The 24,196-nt window shown below is 33.7% G+C and overlaps 1 protein-coding gene across 3 annotated transcripts; it reads left to right on the forward strand.

Annotated features, from left to right (window-relative positions):
* Positions 1-2,476: 2,476 nt before the first annotated feature.
* On the forward strand, positions 2,477-23,757 carry lrrc28 (leucine rich repeat containing 28). 3 transcript variants are annotated; one of them, XM_048183748.1, is made up of 11 exons: positions 2,477-2,591; positions 2,965-3,185; positions 3,273-3,313; positions 3,634-3,671; positions 3,755-3,892; positions 4,938-5,144; positions 8,193-8,295; positions 8,416-8,502; positions 12,394-12,563; positions 15,844-16,003; positions 22,359-23,757. In XM_048183748.1, the coding sequence occupies exons 2-11, from the start codon at positions 3,018-3,020 to the stop codon at positions 22,390-22,392; spliced, it is 1,146 nt and encodes a 381-aa protein (XP_048039705.1). In that variant the 5' UTR covers positions 2,477-2,591; positions 2,965-3,017; the 3' UTR covers positions 22,393-23,757. The 3 variants fall into 3 exon arrangements, with proteins under 3 accessions (XP_048039705.1, XP_048039704.1, XP_048039707.1); XM_048183747.1 differs by having other exon boundaries at positions 22,382-23,757; XM_048183750.1 differs by lacking the exon at positions 8,416-8,502 and having other exon boundaries at positions 22,382-23,757.
* The last annotated feature ends 439 nt before the right edge of the window (positions 23,758-24,196 follow it).

Consider the following 24,196-nt stretch of genomic DNA (forward strand, 5'->3'; position numbering starts at 1 on the left):
GCTAAGAAACCAGTTTGATGTTCAATATTAATAGTAATAATATGAATTAATAACATTCAAAAGTTAAGAAATATTAATTTAATATGCAGAATTTAGTTAATGTGAAACACATTTGAGTAATGTGTTTGTTTATAACTGATACCAGTTACTTTGAAACAAGTTGATGAAATGGAGAGGATAAAGATTTTATTTGCATTTCTTTCAAAACATAATCATTAAAAATAGAATTAATTATAATGAAATTATCATTCATTTAAAAGTAGGTATAAACGGCTGTATCTGTATCGTTATCAGTATTGCAGATATCATTGAATAATCGGTATCGAAATTGAATAATCTGAGAATTTTAGTTTCTGTACATCTCTACTTATTAATATAATATTAATATTATTATAATGATAATTAGCATTATGATTTCTGTTTTAGCTTATAATATGAATTTGGGTGAATAATGATTGAACCAAACTATATTTAAATTGATATTTTGACATTTCTCTTAAGAAAAAGTAAAACTAACTTTATTATATTATATTATATTATATTATATTATATTATATTATATTATATTATATTATATTATATTATATTATATTATATTATATTATATTATATTATATTATATTATATTATATTATATTATATTATATTATATTATATTATATTATATTATATTATATTATATTATATTATATTATATTATATTATATTATATTATATTATATTATATTATATTATTTACGAATTTGGGTGAATAATGATTGAACCAAACTATATTTAATGTGATATTTTGACATTTCTCTTAAGAAAAAGTAAAACTAACTTTGTATATTAATTATTATATTATATTATATATTATATTATATTATATTATATTATATTATATTATATTATATTATATTATATTATATTATATTATATTATATTATATTATATTATATTATATTATATTATATTATATTATATTATATTATATTATATTTACGAATTTGGGTGAATAATGATTGAACCAAACTATATTTAAATTGATATTTTGACATTTCTCTTAAAAAAAAAGTAAAACTAACTTTATTATATTATATTATATTATATTATATTATATTATATTATATTATATTATATTATATTATATTATATTATATTGTATTGTATTGTATTGTATTGTATTGTATTGTATTGTATTGTATTATATTATATTATTTACGAATTTGGGTGAATAATGATTGAACCAAACTATATTTAATGTGATATTTTGACATTTCTCTTAAGAAAAAGTAAAACTAACTTTGTATATTAATTATATTATATTATATTATATTATATTATATTATATTTACGAATTTGGGTGAATAATGATTGAACCAAACTATATTTAATTTGATATTTTGACATTTCTCTTAAGAAAAAGTAAAACTAACTTTGTATATTAATTATATTATATTATATTATATTATATTATATTATATTATATTATATTATATTATATTATATTATATTATATTATATTATATTATATTATATTATATTATATTATAATATTTACGAATTTGGGTGAATAATGATTGAACCAAACTATATTTAATTTGATATTTTGACATTTCTCTTAAGAAAAAATAAAACTAACTTTGTATATTATATTATATTATATTATATTATATTATATTATATTATATTATATTATATTATATTATATTATATTATATTATATTATATTATATTATATTATATTATATTATATTGTATTGTATTGTATTGTATTGTATTGTATTGTATTGTATTATATTATATTATTTACGAATTTGGGTGAATAATGATTGAACCAAACTATATTTAATGTGATATTTTGACATTTCTCTTAAGAAAAAGTAAAACTAACTTTGTATATTAATTATATTATATTATATTATATTATATTATATTATATTATATTATATTATATTATATTATATTATATTATATTATATTATATATTATATTATATTATATTATATTATATTATATTATATTATATTATATTATATTTACGAATTTGGGTGAATAATGATTGAACCAAACTATATTTAATTTGATATTTTGACATTTCTCTTAAGAAAAAGTAAAACTAACTTTGTATATTAATTATATTATATTATATTATATTATATTATATTATATTATATTATATTATATTATATTATATTATATTATATTATATTATATTATATTATATTATATTATAATATTTACGAATTTGGGTGAATAATGATTGAACCAAACTATATTTAATTTGATATTTTGACATTTCTCTTAAGAAAAAATAAAACTAACTTTGTATATTATATTATATTATATTATATTATATTATATTATATTATATATTATATTATATTATATTATATTATATTATATTATATTATATTATATTATATTATATTCTGTGGATGTGTCTCTGTCGACTTTGATGTAAGGAAAACTACATTACCCATGATGCTCTCTGTCTGTATCCAGTGACGCGTTTGCTCTCAGACGGAAGAAGTCCCAGGTTTGGTACACAAACAACTCCAGAGGTTTCAAACACAGAACATTCCACATGTCATAGACTGCAGGGATGTAATGTAAGTTGCAATTCATTAATGATAATATTCGCTTTGTTGTGTTTTGCGCATGTCTAAGATCTGGCTAGCAGTAATGATTAGATTTCTGCAGGGACTCGTGTCGTGTTATTATCAGACTGACTGACAGCACAACATCAGTATCTGAGCTCGTCTTGGTTCATACTGTCAGTGTAACGTTATTTGGTATTTGACATTACTTAATGCTTTTATACTACTAATAAACATCAGTTCATGTTTTACTGTCTGTGAGGGGTTTTTTTCTCTAGCAAATCCTGTACATTACCTTTAAGTCCCTTAAAATCAATATAAAGTTATTATATATTTATTATCTATCTATCTATATCTGTCTATCATCTTCTTTTTTTCCCCCAAGAATGGAAAAGTAGAAGGGAGAAACTCTCTCAACCAAAGACGGTTCTCACAGCCATGGCCTCTGACCTCCATGCAGCAATTTTTATAGCCAAACAAGAGCGACACAAAAATCTTTTCCTGAACTACAGAAACCTCAACAATTTCCCTGTGGAGCTGCTCAGAGATGAAGGGATGCAGTTCCTGGAGCGTCTCTTCATGAAGAGGAACTCCCTCACAACACTTGTAAGATCTCATTCAGTTTTGATTCAGCCCTGTATTGAAATATTGTAAATATATTTTGCCTATATTATCCTGTTTTCCTCCTGTCAGCCAGAAAATCTGGCTCAGAAGCTTCCCAACCTGATTGAATTGTGAGTATCTTTATATATATTTGTTTATGTGAGTATATATCTTTAAATAGTATTTATCTATCTATTCATACCCTTTTGATTTTTGTTTATGTTGTTGTTATAACAATGGACACTTGATGTTGTACAGCTGTAATATTACTGTTGTCCAGTAGAGGTCCCTGAGTCATTGTTATTATTATGGGTGGGTAAGAAAACATCACAAAATGCCTGGATGGCCAAAGTCTAATTTTGCTAAAATTAAATTATTTGAGTTACATTTTTACTACATCTGATGAAAAACAATATTATGAAATGTAATCCCACAATCTTTTTTTCTTAAGATACCTGCACTCAAACAATATTGCAATAATCCCTCAAGGTAATTTAATTTTATAATTATATATCAGTATTTTGATATCAGATACATTATGCGTTGCATGATACGTTATGTTGTTGTTCCAGCAATTGGCGAACTTGTGAAGCTGCAGTCGCTGGACCTGAGTGACAACGCTCTTCAAATCATCTGCCCAGAGATTGGTCAGCTGCGCTCATTACGACACCTGCGATTGGCCAACAATCAGCTGAAGTTTCTCCCGCAAGGTGAGTCGTGCATATTTAGAGAATGATTGAGCTGCTTTATCAATTCCTCTATGCATAGAAAGATCTAATTATTTTATAACATAAAAAAAATGGATTGCTGTATATTTAGTTTTATTGTTTTATCAGTGCTGTGCGGCATTAAAATAATATTTTGGATTACATACAAATGATAAATGCATGCAGCATGCATGTTGCATCTAACCTGAAATATTCCAAGGTTGAATGAAGACTTTGTTTGAAGTGATTCGAGCTAAATTAAATGCAGAAAATTGAGAAGAATGTGAAAGAGGAATGTCAGCACAGTTACTACAGCCTCTTTAATCAGTCATGGACATTTATTTGTAACGTGAAACATCTTTTCTTGTGTAACTGAGCAGCTTTAACTGCATCAAATCATTTCTTATGAGGAAACTGCATCACCAGAAGCTTTTAAACTTCAGTACATATTGCAGTTATTATACTTCTTTTAATGAAGAGGTTTCTGCGCTCAACATGACACTTAAATGGTTCTGAAGAGTAAAACTTCATATAGAGACTGTGGAAAATGACTAAGCTTTTTGACACTCTCTTTAAATGCTTTGCTTCAAAACACGCAGTTGTTTTTATTGCTCTTTTCCATTTTAACTGGGTAATGTTTCATCTGAAGCTCTATCATATGTGAATTGTTCCAAACAAAGTTTTTTACAGTGAATTGTTACAACAGTTTCTAGCATATTTTATCTAGTGACAAGCATTGCACACATGTTGGAAAGAAGTGTGATTTTTGTATTTAATTGTAACACAATTATGGTTCCTTTTCAATATCACATAATGTATTTTTGCCAGCAGAAGGCATAAAGGCACTACCTAGGCAACCTGTCAATCACATGACATTAACCAATAGCAAATCACAACCATCCAACAATCCAATCAAATTATTTTTTTCTTTCCCAGAAGCCATTTCACTTTGATGTACGTCACAGTAGGGAAGAAAAGACTATCGCATCTTCTGTTTAATGCCGACTTTAACAGAAAAGTATATTGGCTTATTGGCTTGTGTTGGTAGAGCTGGGGGATCTCCGAGAGCTGGAGACTCTGGACGTGTCCATGAACCTCCTGAGGACTCTACCAGAGCGTCTGCACCAGTGTCTGTCCCTGCAGTGTCTGACGGCAGACCGCAACCTGCTGCACTGCCTTCCCCGCCAGCTCTGTCTGCTGCCCGACCTCAATGAGCTCTCCATGGCCGCCAACTGCCTGACATCACTGCCGCTGGGTGAGCAGATATGATCGTGTCATCAAGACATTTACATTTATGCATTTGGCAGACGCTTTTACCCATAAAAGCAGTGCATTCAAGTTTTTTTTTTTAAAGAAATGAATACTTTGATGACAGTAAAAACATGTTACAAAAGATTTCAAATAAACGCTGTTCTTTTAAACATTCTATAACAACATCAGCAGCAAATCAGCATATTAGAATGATTTCTGAAGGATCATGTGACTGAAGTAATGGCTGCTGAAATAAATTAGATTTTAAAATATATTAAAGGGTTAGTTTAAAGCCATTCAAACTCTCAAGGTCCATAAAGGTACTAAAAACATATTTGAAACAGTTCATGTGAGTTCAGTGGTTCTACTTTAATATTATAAAGCGATGAGAATACATTTTGTGCGGCAAGAAAATAAAATAACGACTTTTCAACAATATCTATATGGGCCGATGTCAAAACACTGCTTCATGGAGCTTCTGAGCTTTATGATTCCTTTGTTTCGAATCAGTGATTTGGATCTCCTATCAAACAGCTAAACTGCTGAAATCACGTGACTTTGGCGCTCAGATTCACTGATTCGATTCGTAAAGCTCTGAAACAGTGTTTTGAACTTGGCCCATATAGATATTGTTGAAAAGTCTTTATTTTGTTTTTTTGGCACACAAAAAGTATTCTTGTCACTTTATATTATTAAGGTAGAACCACTGAACTCTCAAATATGTTTTTAGTATCTTTATGGACCTTGAGAGTTTGAATGGCTTTGCTCTCAATACAGGCCTCACTGAGCCGTCGGATTTCATAAAAAATATCTTAATTTGTGTTCCAAAGATGAACGAAGGTCTTACAGGTGTGGAACGACATGAGGGTGAGAAATAAATGACAGAATTTTCATTTTTGGGTGAACTAGCCCTTTAAAATAAAAAGGGTTATTTTAAATTGTAATAATATTTCTGTTTTTACTGTATTTTTGATCAAATAAAGGCATCATTGGTGAGCATAACATCTTAAAAAACTTTTAAAAACCCTTTGAACAAGAGTTTCCATAGTCTAATTAGTCTAAATTTAATCCATATAGTCTATACACGTTCTCTGAAGCCATATGATGCTCTGTGTGAGGAGCAGACCAAAGGTTATTAAAGCAATAAGCCCTGTGAAGCCGGGGTTCACTTAAATTCACTGTAAACCACAGCTTCACAGCTTTTATAAAACGGTTATAATAATAACAATACTGTATAAAGTATAGTAAGTATGAAGTGCTGTATAAACGGCTTTGAACGTGGCTCAACCAATCAGAATCAAGGTCCGTTTTATAATAATATTTTTACCATATTTGAGAGCAACAGTTGAGGGGAAGGTTTTCTGTTATTCATACACAGCTATTTTATGACTATACAGTGCACAGCATAAATGAGTACACCTCCTCTGAAACTTCTGAAAGTCAGCAATAACTCAATTACTTAGCAGACATGTTAGGGTTCTTTAGAGATAAAATGTTCCAGCAAGTCTGCTTAATCAATTACCAAAGAAGCATGTCAAAATTATTCAGGAAAATAAGATTTTCTTATGAAGGTGATAAAATATTGTGTAGCAAAAATGAGTACACCCTCCTAAAAGTTACTAAATAAAACAAAATAAAATTTTTCTGGTGTAAGTTTAAGACAATGTTTGATCAACAGGCAATTATGTTGAACCAAAACATTTAAAGAGAAGTCATTTCTTGACAATTAAAAGTGTTATATAGCCCACTGAATCAATCTCAGACAACAGTGGAACCACTTGGGAGAGAATCATCAGGAGACTTATTTCTCACAAAAGAGGACAGTGGTACAAGAGGATTACCAAATCATTGTTTTAAGTGTGAAAATATAGCAAAAGTAACACAGAAATTCAAAAACATTGGACATGTGACAATCCCCCTGAAATAATCAGGCCTTTATTTTAAGCTTTCATTTAGTGATGAGGGATTTTTTTGCTTGACAAAGAGCAGGAGAAATACCAAGTGATTTTCTCAGAGCCAGCAAAAGCTATGAAAAGAGTGACTGTTTATCTCACAGAGTAAGATGCAGCCTGCAGAAATGACATGCATGGTTGTTGTTCTCACTGGAACTACCTATTGTAGCCAAAGCACAATAAAGTCAGTTAGCCATTTCCAAAGCCCATATTTACAAAATATAGATTCTGGGAATCAATACTCTGGTCTCATGAGACCAAATCAATCATTTTGGGTTTAACAGCATCAAAATGTTCTGGTGTTGCTAGAGGAGGAGTACAGTGAGAAGTGCCTGGTTCCCACAGTAAAGTTCAGCGGTAGTAAAGCTGTTATATAGGGATGTGTGAGTGCTGAAGGAGTGAGGGAGTTGTGCTCAATGCTGTCATGAATTCCCACACCACTGTGTAATTTAATACACAATCTTGAAACAGAAGATGTTACCCTTTCCTCATTCCCTGCATTGTTGGGCATTTTTTTCAACATGACAATGAGGATATGCATTGTCCCAAGGTGAAAAACCTTCTGTGGACATGTACTGCACTCAATCTTAACACTCTTGAGAGCCTGTGGGAGATTCTGTAGAGACGAGTTGAGCAACACTCCCCATTAAAGATCAGGGCATTTAATGAGCTCATCATCCAGGAGTTAAACAGGACAGATGTGACAATTTGTCATGAACTTGTTCACTCCGTGCCAAGAAGGGTCAGAGCAGTATATTCAAAATTATGGAGGGCATACTAAGTGCCAGAATATTATACATTTGTTGAATTAAATCTACGGTGTACTCATTTCTGAAATCCTTAATTTAAACAAAATTGGCTAATTTACTTTTTTATGGCAATTAATTACATATATTTCTCAGTTTTTGTTATGTAAATGTTTAATAAATTTTAGTTTTGCCATCTTTCCATGAATTGTATTAGTGATCATAAAGAAAATACATCTTTTGTATTTGTTCAGAGGGGGTGTACTCATTTATGCTGTGCACTGTATATCCACGAGTATCAGGTAAATTATTTGACGTTGTTGGTGATATACTGATGTTTTATATTTCTGTCAGATCTGGGGCGCTCCATGGAGCTGCAGTTTGTCTTTGTGGACAACAATGCTCAACTGAAGGCTCTCCCATCATATCTTTATAACAAAGTCATCGGCTGCAGTGGGTGAGTTCTTTTCTGTCGTTGTAATATGTGATCAAAATCACAACTTTTTGTTTTAAAAATTTCTACAAGGCAGGGTTGTCAGAGTCAGAGTAGCTTTATTGTCATTTCTGATCTATACAGCCTACGAACACAGCAAAACGAAACAGCGTTCCTCTGGACCATGGTGCTACAGAAGACAGCACATGACAAGGACTACAAAAACAAACTGTACATAATTTAAATTATATTACAGGCTAAAACTAAGAGTTAAACAAGAACCGTCAATTGATTTAAAAAAAAAAAAAAACTAATTAATTGCACCAATTTTATTAATCATGATTAATTACTCCTAACATTTAAAATCTGTATTCTTAGATATATTTTCACATTTTTCTGATTTCATAATCAATGTACTGAACACATTTATTGAACTGAATCAACACTGATTTCAACTGAATAATGACTGTTTACTATTGTCTTTTCAAAGCAGAATTGAACTCTTCGCATCACTGATCGTTATTTTCCTGTTTATCTCTGTAAAGCTGCTTTGAAACAATCTGTATTGTATTAAGCACTATATAAATAAAGGTGACTTGACGTAACCTGACATTAATTCTACAAACCCGATTCCAAAAAAGTTGGGACACTGTACAAATTGTGAATAAAAACAGAATGCAATGATGTGGAAGTTTCAAATTTCAATATTTTATTCAGAATTCAACATAGATGACATATCAATTGTTTAACCTGAGAAAATATATCATTTTAAGGGAAAAATAAGTTGATTTTAAATTTCATGGCATCAACACATCTCAAAAAAGTTGGGACAAGGCCATGTTTACCACTGTGTGGCATCCCCTCTTCTTTTTATAACAGTCTGCAAACGTCTGGGGACTCAGGAGATAAGTTGCTCAAGTTTAGGAATAGGAATGTTGTCCCATTCTTGTCTAATACAGGCTTCTAGTTGCTCAACTGTCTTAGGTCTTCTTTGTCGCATCTTCCTCTTTATGATGCACCAAATGTTTTCTATGGGTGAAAGATCTGGACTGCAGGCTGGCCATTTCAGTACCCGGATCCTTCTTCTACGCAGCCATGATGTTGTAATTGATGCAGTATGTGGTCTGGCATTGTCATGTTGGAAAATGCAAGGTCTTCCCTGAAAGAGACGACGTCTGGATGGGAGCATATGTTGTTCTAGAACTTGGATATACCTTTCAGCATTGATGGTGCCTTTCCAGATGTGTAAGCTGCCCATGCCACACGCACTCATGCAACCCCATACCATCAGAGATGCAGGCTTCTGAACTGAGCGCTGATAACAACTTGGGTTGTCCTTGTCCTCTTTAGTCCGGATGACATGGCCTCCCAGTTTTCCAAAAAGAACTTCAAATTTTGATTCGTCTGACCACAGAACAGTTTTCCACCTTGCCACAGTCCATTTTAAATGAGCCTTGGCCCAGAGAAAACGCCTGCACTTCTGGATCATGTTTAGATATGGCTTCTTTTTTGACCTATAGAGTTTTAGCCGGCAACTGCGAATGGCACGGTGGATTGTGTTCACCGACAATGTTTTCTGGAAGTATTCCTGAGCCCATGTTGTGATTTCCATTACAGTAGCATTCCTGTATGTGATGCAGTGCCGTCTAAGGGCCCGAAGATCACGGGCATCCAGTATGGTTTTCCAGCCTTGACCCTTACGCACAGAGATTGTTCCAGATTCTCTGAATCTTTGGATGATATTATGCACTGTAGATGATGATAACTTCAAACTCTTTGCAATTTTTCTCTGAGAAACTCCTTTCTGATATTGCTCCACTGTTTTTCGCCGCAGCATTGGGGAAATTGGTGATCCTCTGCCCATCTTGACTTCTGAGAGACACTGCCACTCTGAGAGGCTCTTTTTAGACCCAATCATGTTGCCAATTGACCTAATAAGTTGCAAATTGGCCCTCCAGCTGTTCCTTATATGTACATTTAACTTTTCCGGCCTCTTATTGCTTCCTGTCCCAACTTTTTTGGAATGTGTAGCTCTCATGAAATCCAAAATGAGCCAATATTTGGCATGACATTTCAAAATGTCTCACTTTCAACATTTGATATGTTATCTATATTCTATTGTGAATAAAATATAAGTTTATGAGATTTGTAAATTATTGCATTCCTTTTTTATTCACAATTTGTACAGTGTCCCAACTTTTTTGGAATCGGGTTTGTATAAATGAATGAGGAAACAACAAAGGAATAATCAACTTATCATCTGTTTTTTATTGATAATTTATTACAAATTACAGAACATTCCATTTAATTCACATTTATTTGAATAGGAATTTTCACATTGTTTCAAAGCAGCTTTACAGAATTTAGAGTAATCTGTTATCAGTGATGACTGTATCCAATTCAGAAATATGCAGTTCTAAGATAATACAAATCATGCAATTAGCTAACATATTTCAAGTTGTGATCATAATGATTACAATCAGGACTTGACAGTAACACCTGCCAAATGTGGGTGGATTTCAGAAGTGGCGTGAAACACAGTCACTCCTACTAGCCTGGTTGAGTTTTATACATAATATATACATTTCTTAATTGCAGTCTTTTAAAAAGGCATCTGAAATAATAATCTAAGTGCAATGTAGCATTGTCAAAAATATAGATTTTTCAAAACATCAATACTGAAATATATGAAACGCTTCTAATACTCATTTTCCACAAAATAGACATACGCATACCAGCTGCTCTTTCTCTTTCTCTCATCTCTCCGACAGCCAGTCGACACACAAACCCTCCTCCTCTCACTCACTCATTTCATTTGCTCCAGATGAATATTGTTGGTGTTACGGGGTTGAATTTCGCTGTGGGATTGCACGTATTGTGCATAATTTTACTCATTCCCGCAGATTTTGTGCTCACACCCAAAAAGTGTGCCACATAAAGCCAACTCTCAGTACTAAACTGAGTTCACTACTTATTGCACTTAAACAGTCAAATACACATAAAATCATGTCAAATGTCGGTCTTGGTGAGTAAACAGTTGGTTATGTTTTAAGTGAACGTAAACAGTTGAGAAAGAAAACACATGTGTAACAGTATAATGGATCAGTGCGTCAGGTCTTAAAGTGACAGCAGCCTAATATACCTGCTGCCAAATTATGAGATAATATTAAAAATATCTATATGGCAATTTTTCCATATGGTATCAATGCCAAAATTGTGGCTGGTGAAAATGCTGAGTGGCTCGTAACTTTGGAAAACGAGTAGCCACAGTGGCTGGTGAGCAAAAAAGTAAATGTCAAGCCCTGATTACAATATATAGAACATTTGTATATAGAAACATTTTAATTTAAGTGAACCTTTACATAAACCCATTATAACAAATGTCAGATTTAGCTGTGCCTTTTATATAGTATATTTGGTGATGTTTATTTAAATTCACAGAAATAATGCTATTTTTCCCAGCCCAATTATAAAGACATAAAAAACAATAGATTCTGCACAACAGAATTGGAGTTAATTATATGTATTTGTTGTTACCTTGTACCTTTATTTATATATATAAATATATATTTGTGAATTTATGGCTGGTTAAATCTGAAATAGATGATTGACACAATAATAGATCAGAATTGAATAAAGTGGAGCTCATTCCAGGCCCTTTGAGCTACTGGACAAATGCTGAAGCAGAAACTAGTGGAAAATGTGTGTAGAGCCTTTGGTCAGATTTTCCATCCATCTAAAAGTAAACAACATTGATTTTTTTTTTTCACAGATGTAATTCTGCAAGCAGAGTTTACTTGCCTCACACAAACATCAAAACTCTTGAACATCTTTTAAAGCTTCACTTTGGTAAATCTCACAAAATGTTCTTCTATAAACTATAAACTTAAATCTGGCTTGTCCATTTTTAACGTGCTCTGCTGCTTGTACTGCACATTTTTCCAAGAAAGATTCTCCAGCTGAGCACAGACTCTGGCACAAGAATCAGCACCATTTCAGTAACAATGTCTGGATGGGAAAATGTTTCTGACATTTTAAATCAATTATGTGGTGTGATTGATCCCTGGCTGTTTCAGATGGACACCTGTTCACACAAGGTTATTTATCTGCATGCATACACAGGTGTGGTCTAGCTGCACAGATCTCTGATGTGAAGCAGCTCTGCTTGATGCTGGGAGATGTGACTGTTCCTCTGCCCTCTGAAGTGAAGGCCATCGGCTCCGAGACAGACCGTGTGTTGCCTCTGGAAGAGCTAGCTTGCAGAGTCCTTCATGCAGCCCACAACTGGACCGGTAAGTGTCGCAAACAAACCTACGATAATTGCATCGGGTTCCTTCACGTTTACCAACCTAATTTTTTTGTCCACTAAAACATGTCTTGTCTGACCTCTCAAGCTTTGTTCAGACTGTCAGTCCAAATCTGATTTTTGTGCATATCAGATTGGGATCCGATCATATTTAGCAAGTGTGAATGGCAAAAAAATAACATGAAATACAATTTTTACAAATCTGTTTCAAGCTACATTCACAATTTCTGCGTAGCTTTTCTGCCTTATGCCACATAAAACATAAACATATCAGAACTAGTGTTGTCCTGATACCAAAATTATGACTTTTGATACTTTTGATACTTATGATACGATACCTGACTAAAATATTTCGATACCAATTCTGAATCGATACCACAGTAAAAAACTAAAACAGAAGTAAAAGTAATAAAATTCATTGTTTTATAGATTAATTAAAAAAAACACTTAATTTTTAATAATTTTATTAATAACATTTGCTAACCAATTCTGAACAGGTTGTTCAGTAATTTAATTTTTTTAATGTAATTTAGATCACATATAGTTATTTGATTTTATTTTGTTTTAAAATATATTTTAAATTGTTTTATCTTTTATCTTTAAAATAAGCAAAGATACAAGTTACAATCAATATGAAAAATACAATGTAAGAAAGATACAAATAAAATAAACAGTGCTTTCAAAATTTCAGGTCGGCCACAGTGGGTCACAGTAGCATTCAAGTGAGAAATTAAAATTTATTTATCAGAAATTAATTTATCACGATCAGTCTATAAATTAACTATTCACTGATTCTTAATAAATCTATTCAAGCAGTGGGTCATTTTCCCACTGCCTTTTCTTTTTTTGTTTGATTAACATTCGCTAATCGCACAGACAGCAGCAGGTTTATTAGGCTGCTGTCACTTTAAGACCTGACGCACAGATCCACTTAAGATAGTTAACATACGACTGTGTTAGCTTGGATACTCACCAGGATGTGCATTTGTACATATTTTTGACTATTTAAGAGCAATAGCCGAACTGAAAAGAGAACTGAAAGAGAACTGAATTTGCGATCGCATGCTGTCTGAAAGGCGGCTTTCATGACTAAAAGTAGTGCTTTGTGCTCTTTTTGGAGGCTTATTGCTCTTAACTCTTTTTACCATCAAACACATCCCGCACTTAATTTTTTCACGCACTGGGCAAATATATTTTACTCTAGGGAGTGGAAGCAGAGCTCTGGATGCACATGTGCCCCTGCTGTCACACGTCGACACAAATTATGAAATACAGTTCTTATTAGATAGTGGTTTACCAAAGTTACGAGCCACTCAGCATTTTTACTGGACACAATTTTGACATCGATACCATGGGGGAAAACTGCCATATAGATATTTTTAATATTATCTCATAATTTGGCAGCAGGTATATTAGGCTGCTGTCACTTTAACACCTGACGCACGGATCCATTATACTGTTACACATGCGTTTCATTCTCAACTGTTTACGTTCACTTAAAACATAACTGACTGTGTTTACGTGAATACTCACTAAGACTGTCCTTTTGACATTATTTTGTGTTTTTGACTGTTTAAGTGCAATAAGCAGCGAAAAACAACCCAATTTAGTACTGAGAGGTGGCTTTATGTGGCGCACAAAATCTGCAGGAATGAGTAAAATTATGCGCAATATGCGCAATCCCACGCCGAAATTTAAGCCCTGTAACACCAACAATATTCATCTGGAGCAAATGAAATGAGTGAGTGAGGGGAGGAGGGTTTGTGTGTCAACTCGCTGTCGGAGAGATGAGAGAGAGAGAAAGAGCAGCTGGTATCGTGTGTCTGTTATGAGAAAAATGAGTATTGGAAGCGTCATGCAACACTAATCAGAACATGCCACTGCCTCATAAGATGTAGTAATTCAGCACCACAGCAACACATTGTCTTGTTGTAATACATCCTCTGTATTGTAAACCCCTCCATGTTGCTGCTGTTTTTTGTCTTTTGGTGTATGCCTACCAACACAATGTCACTTCCATAGAAACCAAAGCAGATATACCTGAAAAGGAAAGCGCGCACGGGACACATAAATTGGATCTGAACAGTTGCAATCAGTGTTGGGCACGTTACTTTAAAAAAGTAATTAGTTATAGTTACTAGTTACTTCTCACAAATAGTAACGGAGTTAGTAACTGAGTTACATCATTATAAAAGTAACTAATTACCAGGGAAAGTAACTATTGCGTTACTTAAAAAAAATTAAAAAATAAAAATATGCCAAATAAATTGAATGCCCCCAATATTACATATAAGTCTAAGAATAAATTATTCTTGATGCGACTCCTGACTCATGATCCGCTCTTGCTCACGACATGAAATTTCTCTGTACTGTGTCGGTAGCCATTAAAGAAAACGTAGTTTCATATTTATGTTTAAATAGTCCTATGTTATGTTTTAAATCCATTTATTCGATTATGAAAAGTGAACAGCGTGAGTAAAATGCATCAAGATGCGCAAATATATCGGGAGTCATGGAGTGGGTCAGACATGATTTTAAACACTTCATTAAGTTTTGTTTTATAGAAAGCCTCTCTTTAAAGTGAATTTCGTTTTGTAAAAATTGTATCTTAATTTTAATCAATGTTTCATCAACCAATTGCTTGGATTTAATATATAACAAGCAAATATAGCAGACAATAAAATCATGACATGGAGGCGCGGGCGCGATCGCGATCACTGGCGCGTGAACTGGAGCGCGTCTTATAGGCTAAATTAACCGAAACTCAGAGGCTGCTTGCCTCGCAGACATGAGAAATATATCTATAGAATGCTTGAAATATCTACTTTAACGAAAATGAAGTAATTAAACATGAAAAGAAAGAGGCTACTCTGATTATATAGCCTAATCCGAATGAAATGTGCATTATCTCTCTAGGCGCGTCCATGAGCAGATGATCAGCAAAACTTTGCATGTCCTATGGCTGAGAGAGAGCTTACTCGGATGAAAACCGTTTCAGTGAGCTCAATTATAGTAACGCGGCATTTTTTTGTCAGTAACGCTAACGGCATGGTAACGGGAGAAAAAGTAATTCGTTTGATTACACGTTACTGAAAAAAGTAACGGCGTTAGTAACGCACGTTATTTATAACGCCGTTATTCCCATCACTGGTTGCAATACACAGTGTAGTAGACAGTCCAACATTTAGATCAGATTCTAATCATATACACAAATTATTCAATCCCTTAAACTTTTTTGTTCTCTTGTTCTCCCGTCTTATGTGCAGATGTGAAGTTCCTAACTCCGTTCCTGTTGCCCAAGAGTCTGCTGGATGTGGTCCGGTGGCCTCTGGGTCACTGTCACCGCTGCAGTCAGCCCATGTTCACCATTGTCTACCCCAAACTGTTCCCGCTCAGAGAGACTGCACTCGCAGGGGTGCACAAGAGGTACTGATGCAAACATGCTGTAGTAGCATCATATCACAAGTGTTTGTTTTGAGATTCCACTTTACACCGTGTCCTAACCAGGCAGACGTGATACAAGAAGATTCCAGTGACAAGCAATTTGTCTGTCCGCACTTGATATCTAAAATTACAGCGTGTGGGCAGAGTCTCTCTGTAAGTGCAATGCACTTGCAACAAAATGGATAAAGTACATAATGAAATTGGTAGATATTACACTATTTTAACATTATAAAAATTAGGGGTGTAACCGTACATGTATTCATCCCGAACCATCACGGTTTTGTGCATACAGTCAGATGACGAATACAGTCAGTCACAGGTGATCCACACTCCAATCCAGAAGGGGGCGCGCACAGTAATGCAATGCTGTTTGCTATCCGCCACAGCAGGAAAAAGCACAGAAGAAGAAGAACAGATGATCTAAGCATAGATATGATTACGTGTAATCTCTCAACCAGTGTTTCAACCGTGGAAAGGCATAAATAAAACGGCTTGAGAATAATATCTCACGTAGCATAACATTTACCTCAGGCAAGTCATTTAGTGTCCACAGCATGTTAGTTCACTAGAGAAATGAAGCATTTCACTAAATATATGCACTTTATCAGCATATATATTAAAAGATGTACTTTTCCTGTTAGTAATGTCTTAATTATTTAATATGTTTAAATAAATTTATGAAAACAAGTTATGACCATAACTGTGCAAATGATTACATTTCAAAATGAAGTAGAAAAAATAATTGAGAAAATAATTTTATAATTAGATTTAGAAGTTAATGCTAAATCTGCCTTTTTATCTGCCTGTTTTTATTTATTTATTTATTTATTTATTTATTTTTTGAGTTTTAATTATCATATCTTAAAAAAATAATTAGCAACTGAATTTAATAGTTTGGGCTCTGATGTTAATTGTAACCTTTAATATTATAGTAATGTGCAAGAAAGTGCTCCCTGGTTTACAGCATTAGCTGAGATAGATTTTTTTTTTTTTTTTTTATCCTTAAGAAAATGTTAATTATAATTTAATTTATTTAAAGAGAGAGACACAATTTGTTAAAAAAAAAAAAAAAAAACACAGTTTATTAAAAAAGCAATGTTATGTTTAGTTTTAGCCTCCTGCTGTACCGAACCCGTCCCGAACCGTCATGTTCGTTTACCATTACACCCCTAATGAAAATACATACTGAGTGACTGAAAAAATCTTTTTCATAGAATACACTTGTTTGTTTTCACATTGAGTTCACAGTTTGAACGTTCTCGTATCCTTTCATTTATTTTCAATATCTGAGGTGAATTATTCATTGTCGCTTTCAAGGACATGCAAAATGATATTGAAACTCCTATTAAATTTTTTAAATTTAAGCTAAAGTAGGCAATGATTAATAAACACTTTTTGTTATACTGGTTCTAAAAATGTGTAGGTGTGTGTTGGACTTGATTTCACAATATTACAGTTGTTGCTGTATTTTTCATCATAAAAATGCAGCTTTGGTGAGCATAAAACTTACCAACCCCCTTTAAATGCACATGCATTCTGGGATTGAGTAGGTCATTCATCTCAGCTCTCTTGCATTCAGAAAACGGTCTCTTCTCATTCTCTGACCCCTGTCACTTCCTCTATCTCCTCATCTTCCTGCTTGTTTGATTGGTTGAAATGAGCTGTGCTTGCTCCGCTACCCGTCATGTTCCATCTGTAATGCAACGCTGTGGTTTTGGTATCAACATCCAGTAGCGTAACCCAATCAGCCTGCTCGAATGCTGCTCTCAGCTACTTCACGTACATTAAGAGATCTAATCCACTCGCCAATTACCTCTTACCCTGAGTGTTCGGCTGTCGTTTGCAGACGAGCGGAGGTCGTGCACGTGTGCGCGCGAGAGAAAGAGAGGGAAGCTATTTGTTTAAGGGATTTCTTTTCCATTTGCTTCTTTTTCACCTTTTATACTCTCCGTTTTCAACTGCAGGTCATCAGGTTAGCGTGCATTTTGTGAAAATATACCAGGAAACCCTCGCTGTTTCAATATCACTTCATCAACATGCTTATGAAAGCATGTTGTGGGAGTAAAATAGCCTCCCTTGTATGTGCACACATTAATCTGCATATTTTGAGAGCTCAGGAATGAAAGCTCATAAAATATCCCTGTGAGATAGCCTCACTTAAGCTAACCATACTAAAAACTTACAAAATGTTGCTTTTGACCTCTGTGTTTTTGATGCTGCATTATTTGGTTTTTGATAAGGTGAGCATCACTATTACTGTCTACTTAGTCTTAGGGGATTTGAAAAATCTCTAAACCCAAATGCTACATTTCTGAGTGAGGCTTGTTGAGGAGAGTACTTTTGGAAGTGATCAGGCTTACAATTTTCACCTGACAGACAATAAAATGGGTGCAAAAATTAGTGGTCAACCAATATTTCGCCAATTTTTTATTAGGTACACCTAATAAAGTGGCCAAATATCTAATCACATGGCACCAACTCAATGCATTTAGGCATGTAGACATGGTCAAGATGATCTGCTGAAGTTCAAACTAAGCATCAGAATGGGGAAGAAAGGTGATTTAAGTGACTTGAAGGCACAATATGTAATTTTTTCACCACTAGAGGCCTTGATTTCGCGGAATCACGGGAGATGTTGCCTTCTCGGGACGGGAGTCGGGCAGGAATCATGTTCATGAATGAGATTATTAACGTTACTGTAGTATGAAGCAGAGCAGGTTGAGTGTTGTGTGAGTACATTGCTAATGAGAGACGAGCATGACACATGCCTCGAGAGCAGCGGGACTTTTATTATGCAAGTCGCCACTTCCGCTTCTTCTGGTCAAGCGTATGTGGGGTAAAGCAGCGCTGTTTATCATATTAGATACATTTGTGTGTTGAAAGTTGTTATAATGCTACTCTGTGTGTTCGCTCGGTGGCTACTATGAGACTGTTGTTGCACACTACAGTAAGCTAGATCGATATTAATCATGGTAAAACATGGTACTCGCAGTAAATCAAGAAATCAAGATTCAAATAATAAGACTTACTGTGTTGAGCTATATAACATGATTAGGTTTCTGTCAATGAATGTATCAAAACAGTTGCTCACCTGTCTAATAAAACGTATAATATATTAAAGCGTCTTTGGTGTTTCCATGGTTTCTCCAAAATAAAACCGGAAATTGAGGGTGAAAATACGGAAGAGGATTAGGGCCAAGCAATAATAGAAAAATAAAACCATCTCGAGATTAAAGTTGTTAAATTTCGAGAAAAAACTCGTTAAATTTTGAGAAAAAAGTCGAGATAAAATGTCGAGAATAAAGTCATTAAATTATGAGAAAAAAGTTGTTAAATTACGAGAACAAATTCGTTAAATGATGAGAAAAAAATGTTAAATTTCGAGAAAAAAGTCGATAAAATGTTGAGAATAAAGTCATTAAATTATGAGAAAAAAGTCATTAAATTACGAGAAAAAAGTCGAGATAAAATATCGAGAATAAAGTCATTAAATTACGAGAAAAAAGTTGTTAAATTACGAGAACAAATTCGTTAAATTATGAGAAAAAATGTTAAATTTCGAGAAAAAAGTCTAGATAAAATGTTGAGAATAAACTCGTTAAATTATGAGAAAAAACTCGTTAAATTTCGAGAAAAAAGTCGAGATAAAATGTCGAGAATAAAGTCATTAAATTACGAGAAAAAAGTCATTAAATTACGAGAACAAATTCATTAAATTATGAGAAAAATTTCGTTAAATTTCGAGAAAAAAGTCGAGATAAAATGTTGAGAATAAAGTCGTTAAATTTTTTATTTGTTCTCATAATTTAACAACTTTTTTCTCGTAATTTAATGACTTTATTCTCATAATTTAATGACTTTATTCTCAACATTTTATCTCGACTTTTTTCTCGAAATTTAACGACATTTTCTCATAATTTAACAAATTTGTTCTCGTAATTTAACAACTTTATTCTCAACATTTTATCTCGACTTTTTTCTCGAAATTTAACGAGTTTTTCTCGTAATTTAACGAGTTTATTCTCAACATTTTGTCTCGACTTTTTTCTCGAATTTTAACGAGTTTTTCTCGAAATTTAACAACTTTAATCTCGAGATGGTTTTATTTTTTTATTATTGCTTGGCCCTAATCCTCTTCCGTATGAAAAAGTGCTTGACTGGTTAAAAGTGCTTATTTCTCTGGATTTAAACATTCTTGGAAATATTTGGGATAGTGTAAGTACACAAGTCAACAAAATATATAACATTGTTCTTGTGGTTTTTGGATATTTTAATCCAAAAATCGTACATATTGTGCCTTTAAATCTGAACGTGGCATGGTTGTTGGTGTGAGACGGGCTGGTCTGAGTATTTGATATATATTTGATCTACTATTTGTATATTTGATCTACTAGGATTTTCACGCACATCCATCTTCAAGGTTTATAGAGAATAAGCCGAAAAAGAAAACATTTCTAGTCAGTGGAAAAAATGCCTTGTTGATGCCAGAGGTCAGAGGAGAATGGCCAGACTGATTCAGCTGATAGAAAGGCAACAGTAACTCAAATAAGCACTCGTTACAACCGAGGTCTGTAGAAGAGCATCTCTGAGCACACAACACATCCAAAAGCAGCAGGTGAGATAAGAACAGCAAACTGAGGCTACAATTCACACGGGACACCGAAACTGGACAACAGAAGATTGAAGAAACGTTGCCTGATCTGATAAGTGCTGATTTGTGCTGCAACATTCAGATGGTCAGGTCAGAATGTGGCATAAACAACATGAAAGCATGGATCCATCCTGCCTTGTATCAACGGTTCAGGCTGGTGCCGGTGTAATGGTGTGGAGGATATTTTTTGGCACACTTTGGGCCCCTTAGTACTAATTAAGCATTGTTTAAACGCCACAGTCTTCCTGAATATTGCTGCTGATCATGTCCATCCCTTTATAACCACAGTGTATTCATCTTCTGATGGCTACTTCCAGCAGGATAATGTGCCATGTCACAAAGCTCAAATGGCCTCCACAGTCACCAGATCTCAGTCCAATAGAGCAGCTTTGGGATATGGTGGAATGGAAGATTTGTATCTTGGATGTGCAGCCAACAAATCTGCAGCAACTGCGTGAGGCTATTGTGTCAATATGGACCAGAAGCTCTGAGCAATGTTTCCAGCACATTGTTGAATATATGCTATGAAGATTTAAAGCAGTTTTGAAGGCAAAAGTATGTCCAACCCAGTACTAGCAAGTGGACCTAATAAAGTGGCTGGTTAGCATGTAAGATATCACCATTGGCCAATAATCAGTCAACCAAAATATCTCATAGATTTGCATTAAAGAAGGGGACCTGAGCCATATCTAGACACCAGAATATCATCAGCTGGGTTTCCATCCAGTGTTTAGAAATTTTTAAGTGCATTTCTGAATCTGAACATTCTAAAAATTGTGTGGTGAGGTCACATTTTCATCACCTTAAAGGGTTAGTTCACCCAAAAATGAAAATAATGTCATTAATTTCTCACCCTCATACTGTTCCAAACCCGTAAGATCTTCGTTCATCTTCGGAACACAAATGAAATATTTTGATGAAATCCGATGGCTCCGTGAAGCCTGCAGAGCAGCAATGACATTTCCTCTTTCAAGATCCATTAATGTACTAAAAACATATTTAAATCAGTTCATGTGAGTACAGTGGTTCAATATTAATATTATAAAGCGACGAGAATATTTTTGGTGCGGCAAAAAAACAAAATAACGACTTTAGTGATGGCCGATTTAAAAACACTACTTCAGGAAGCTTCGGAGCGTTATGAATCTTTTGTGTCGAATCATGATTTGTATCGCATGTCAAACTGCCAAACTGATGAAATCACGTGACTTTGGCGCTCCGAACCGCTGATTCGACACAAAAGATTCATAACGCTCCAAAGCTGTATGAAGCAGTGTTTTTAAATCGGCCATCACTAAATAAGTCGTTTTTTTTTTTTTTTTTTTTTTTTGGCGCACCAAAAATATTCTCGTCGCTTTATAATATTAATATTGAACCACTGAACTCACATGAACTGATTTAAATATGTTTTTAGTACCTTTATGGATCTTGAGAGAGGAAATGTCATTGCTGGCTACTGAGCCATCGGATTTCAACAAAAATATCTTCATTTGCATTCCGAAGATTAACGAAGGTCTTATATCTCACATTCTGACTTCAAATAATATACCTCAGATTACTGCATAATCTTTTATGCAAGGATTTGAAAGTTTTTTTTTTTTTTAAGTTTCTGTACATATCAAGCATTTTCAATTAGGTTTTATTAAGTACAAACTCAAAATGAGCATATTATTATACAGTAAGTAGATTTTCTCTGTTTTCTCACACAGAACCACAGTGAGTTTCGTAGCGTACTGCTGCTCTGGCCAGTGTCTGAGGACGTTTGACCTGCAGGGCTGAAGTCTTGCACGCCATAACCTCACATCACCGCTCATGGTGCTTTCATCTTCACAAAGGATGTTGCAATAGACTTTCCGCAGAACTGAGACCTTTCTGAGCTTCAAGCTCCATTTCAGAAACATTTGACAGCCCACCATCCTGAAGATCTTCATGACTAAAACCAGCAGTTGGTTAACCTGATTACATTTCACAAATGAATGTAGAATGAGAAGAACTGAAACAATCGAACAATGGCCCGTTCAAACAATAAAGTATTGTTTGTGTTGGGATTATTAGGGTTTACTGTAACCAAAAAGGTTGAGGCTGTAACCAGAAGAGGGTTTCTTGAGAAACTTAACAGTTATTCTGTGTTTTAAAGATTACCAACATTTATCAATTTAAAACTGGTGAGTTTTTAAGTGAGATTTTTGTTTCCATTTGAAGGGAAAATAGATTTTTTTTCAGTGCTCTTTACTGAAAATTTTACTAAAAGGTCATGTTTCTTCAAAAAGGATTGTTTGCAAGTTACAAATTCACATCTCACTATTGTTTTAAACCGTGACCCAATACTTGCCTTTTTAAATATAAATGTATGTAATTTTAATGAGGCTCATAATCAAGTGTATGTGTGTGCTGAAAGTGACCAGGATTGTTACAAGTCTTTTGTGAAGCTTTGACTACAAACTGTTATTAAGTGCCAGTTGACTTTAATGAACACACAAAATTGATTGTTCTCAATGAAGGCAGCTTCAAGGGACTGTACTATTTTTGCGTAAGATAATATTTTCGAAAGACAGAGACACATGAATTGTGAGATTTGCTGATACTACACTACAGCTGTGCCATATACTGGAGCAACATTGTTCAGCTTTCAGATTTCTCTTTCCATTTATTTAGACATGCACATGACTTTCTTACTAAGTTGATGTGTTGATGTTACCGTTACAGTTTTCTCAAATAAAGCAGCCTGGTCTTCTAGAACAGAAAAGATCCAGTGTCTTTATTTTCTCGGAAGAGTTTGTTCAGCTTTTTCACAACGTTGTTGTTGTTGTTTCATGCTGTTGTTTGAATGTTTGGCAATAATAACAATGTTTAAAACCTCTCTTGTATGGTTTCTAATTTCAAATGTATGTTTAAATTGAATTTCATTCATATTGAGCACCATTTCGACTTGTGTGAATGTAACCGTCTCTACACTGGTATCTGTTATCAACACTGTGCAGCACAGATGCAGCATAAATGTATATACTCATATGCCAGAGTCGGCCGCTGCCGCTCCGTTCAGATTGTTTTTGTCTATTTTATGATTAAAGTTATGTTTAACGTCCTTCCCTGAACTTACATCTTTATTACGTTTGGGCACTTAAAGGGTACATAACACACACAGTTTCTAAAAAATCATATGTTAACCCTTAAATGCATACCTCGGGTCTTTAGTGACCCGGGACATCATTCACTACCTTCCTCCTCATTTTTTAAAGTTAGACATTAACCTTCTTGGTATTCCTCAATCAATTCATTATAAAGAATATAACAAGAAAAAAAATCATAAAATTATAAAAGAATGGCTATTTTTGTATTCATTTTTTGTAAAAAATTTTATAGGGTCGCTAACGACCCGGGGTGTGTATGAGTGTACATATATTTTTTCTTCACAACAATAATTGAATCTTAGATGATGGAATAAGTGCAATTCACCTTTATTCCACAAGGTGGCAATGTCTGATACACAATGCTGAAGTGACGACTCATTCAGACAGAAAACG

Source organism: Megalobrama amblycephala, linkage group LG3 (genome assembly GCF_018812025.1).
Source record: "Megalobrama amblycephala isolate DHTTF-2021 linkage group LG3, ASM1881202v1, whole genome shotgun sequence".
NCBI classification, from domain to species: domain Eukaryota; kingdom Metazoa; phylum Chordata; class Actinopteri; order Cypriniformes; family Xenocyprididae; genus Megalobrama; species Megalobrama amblycephala.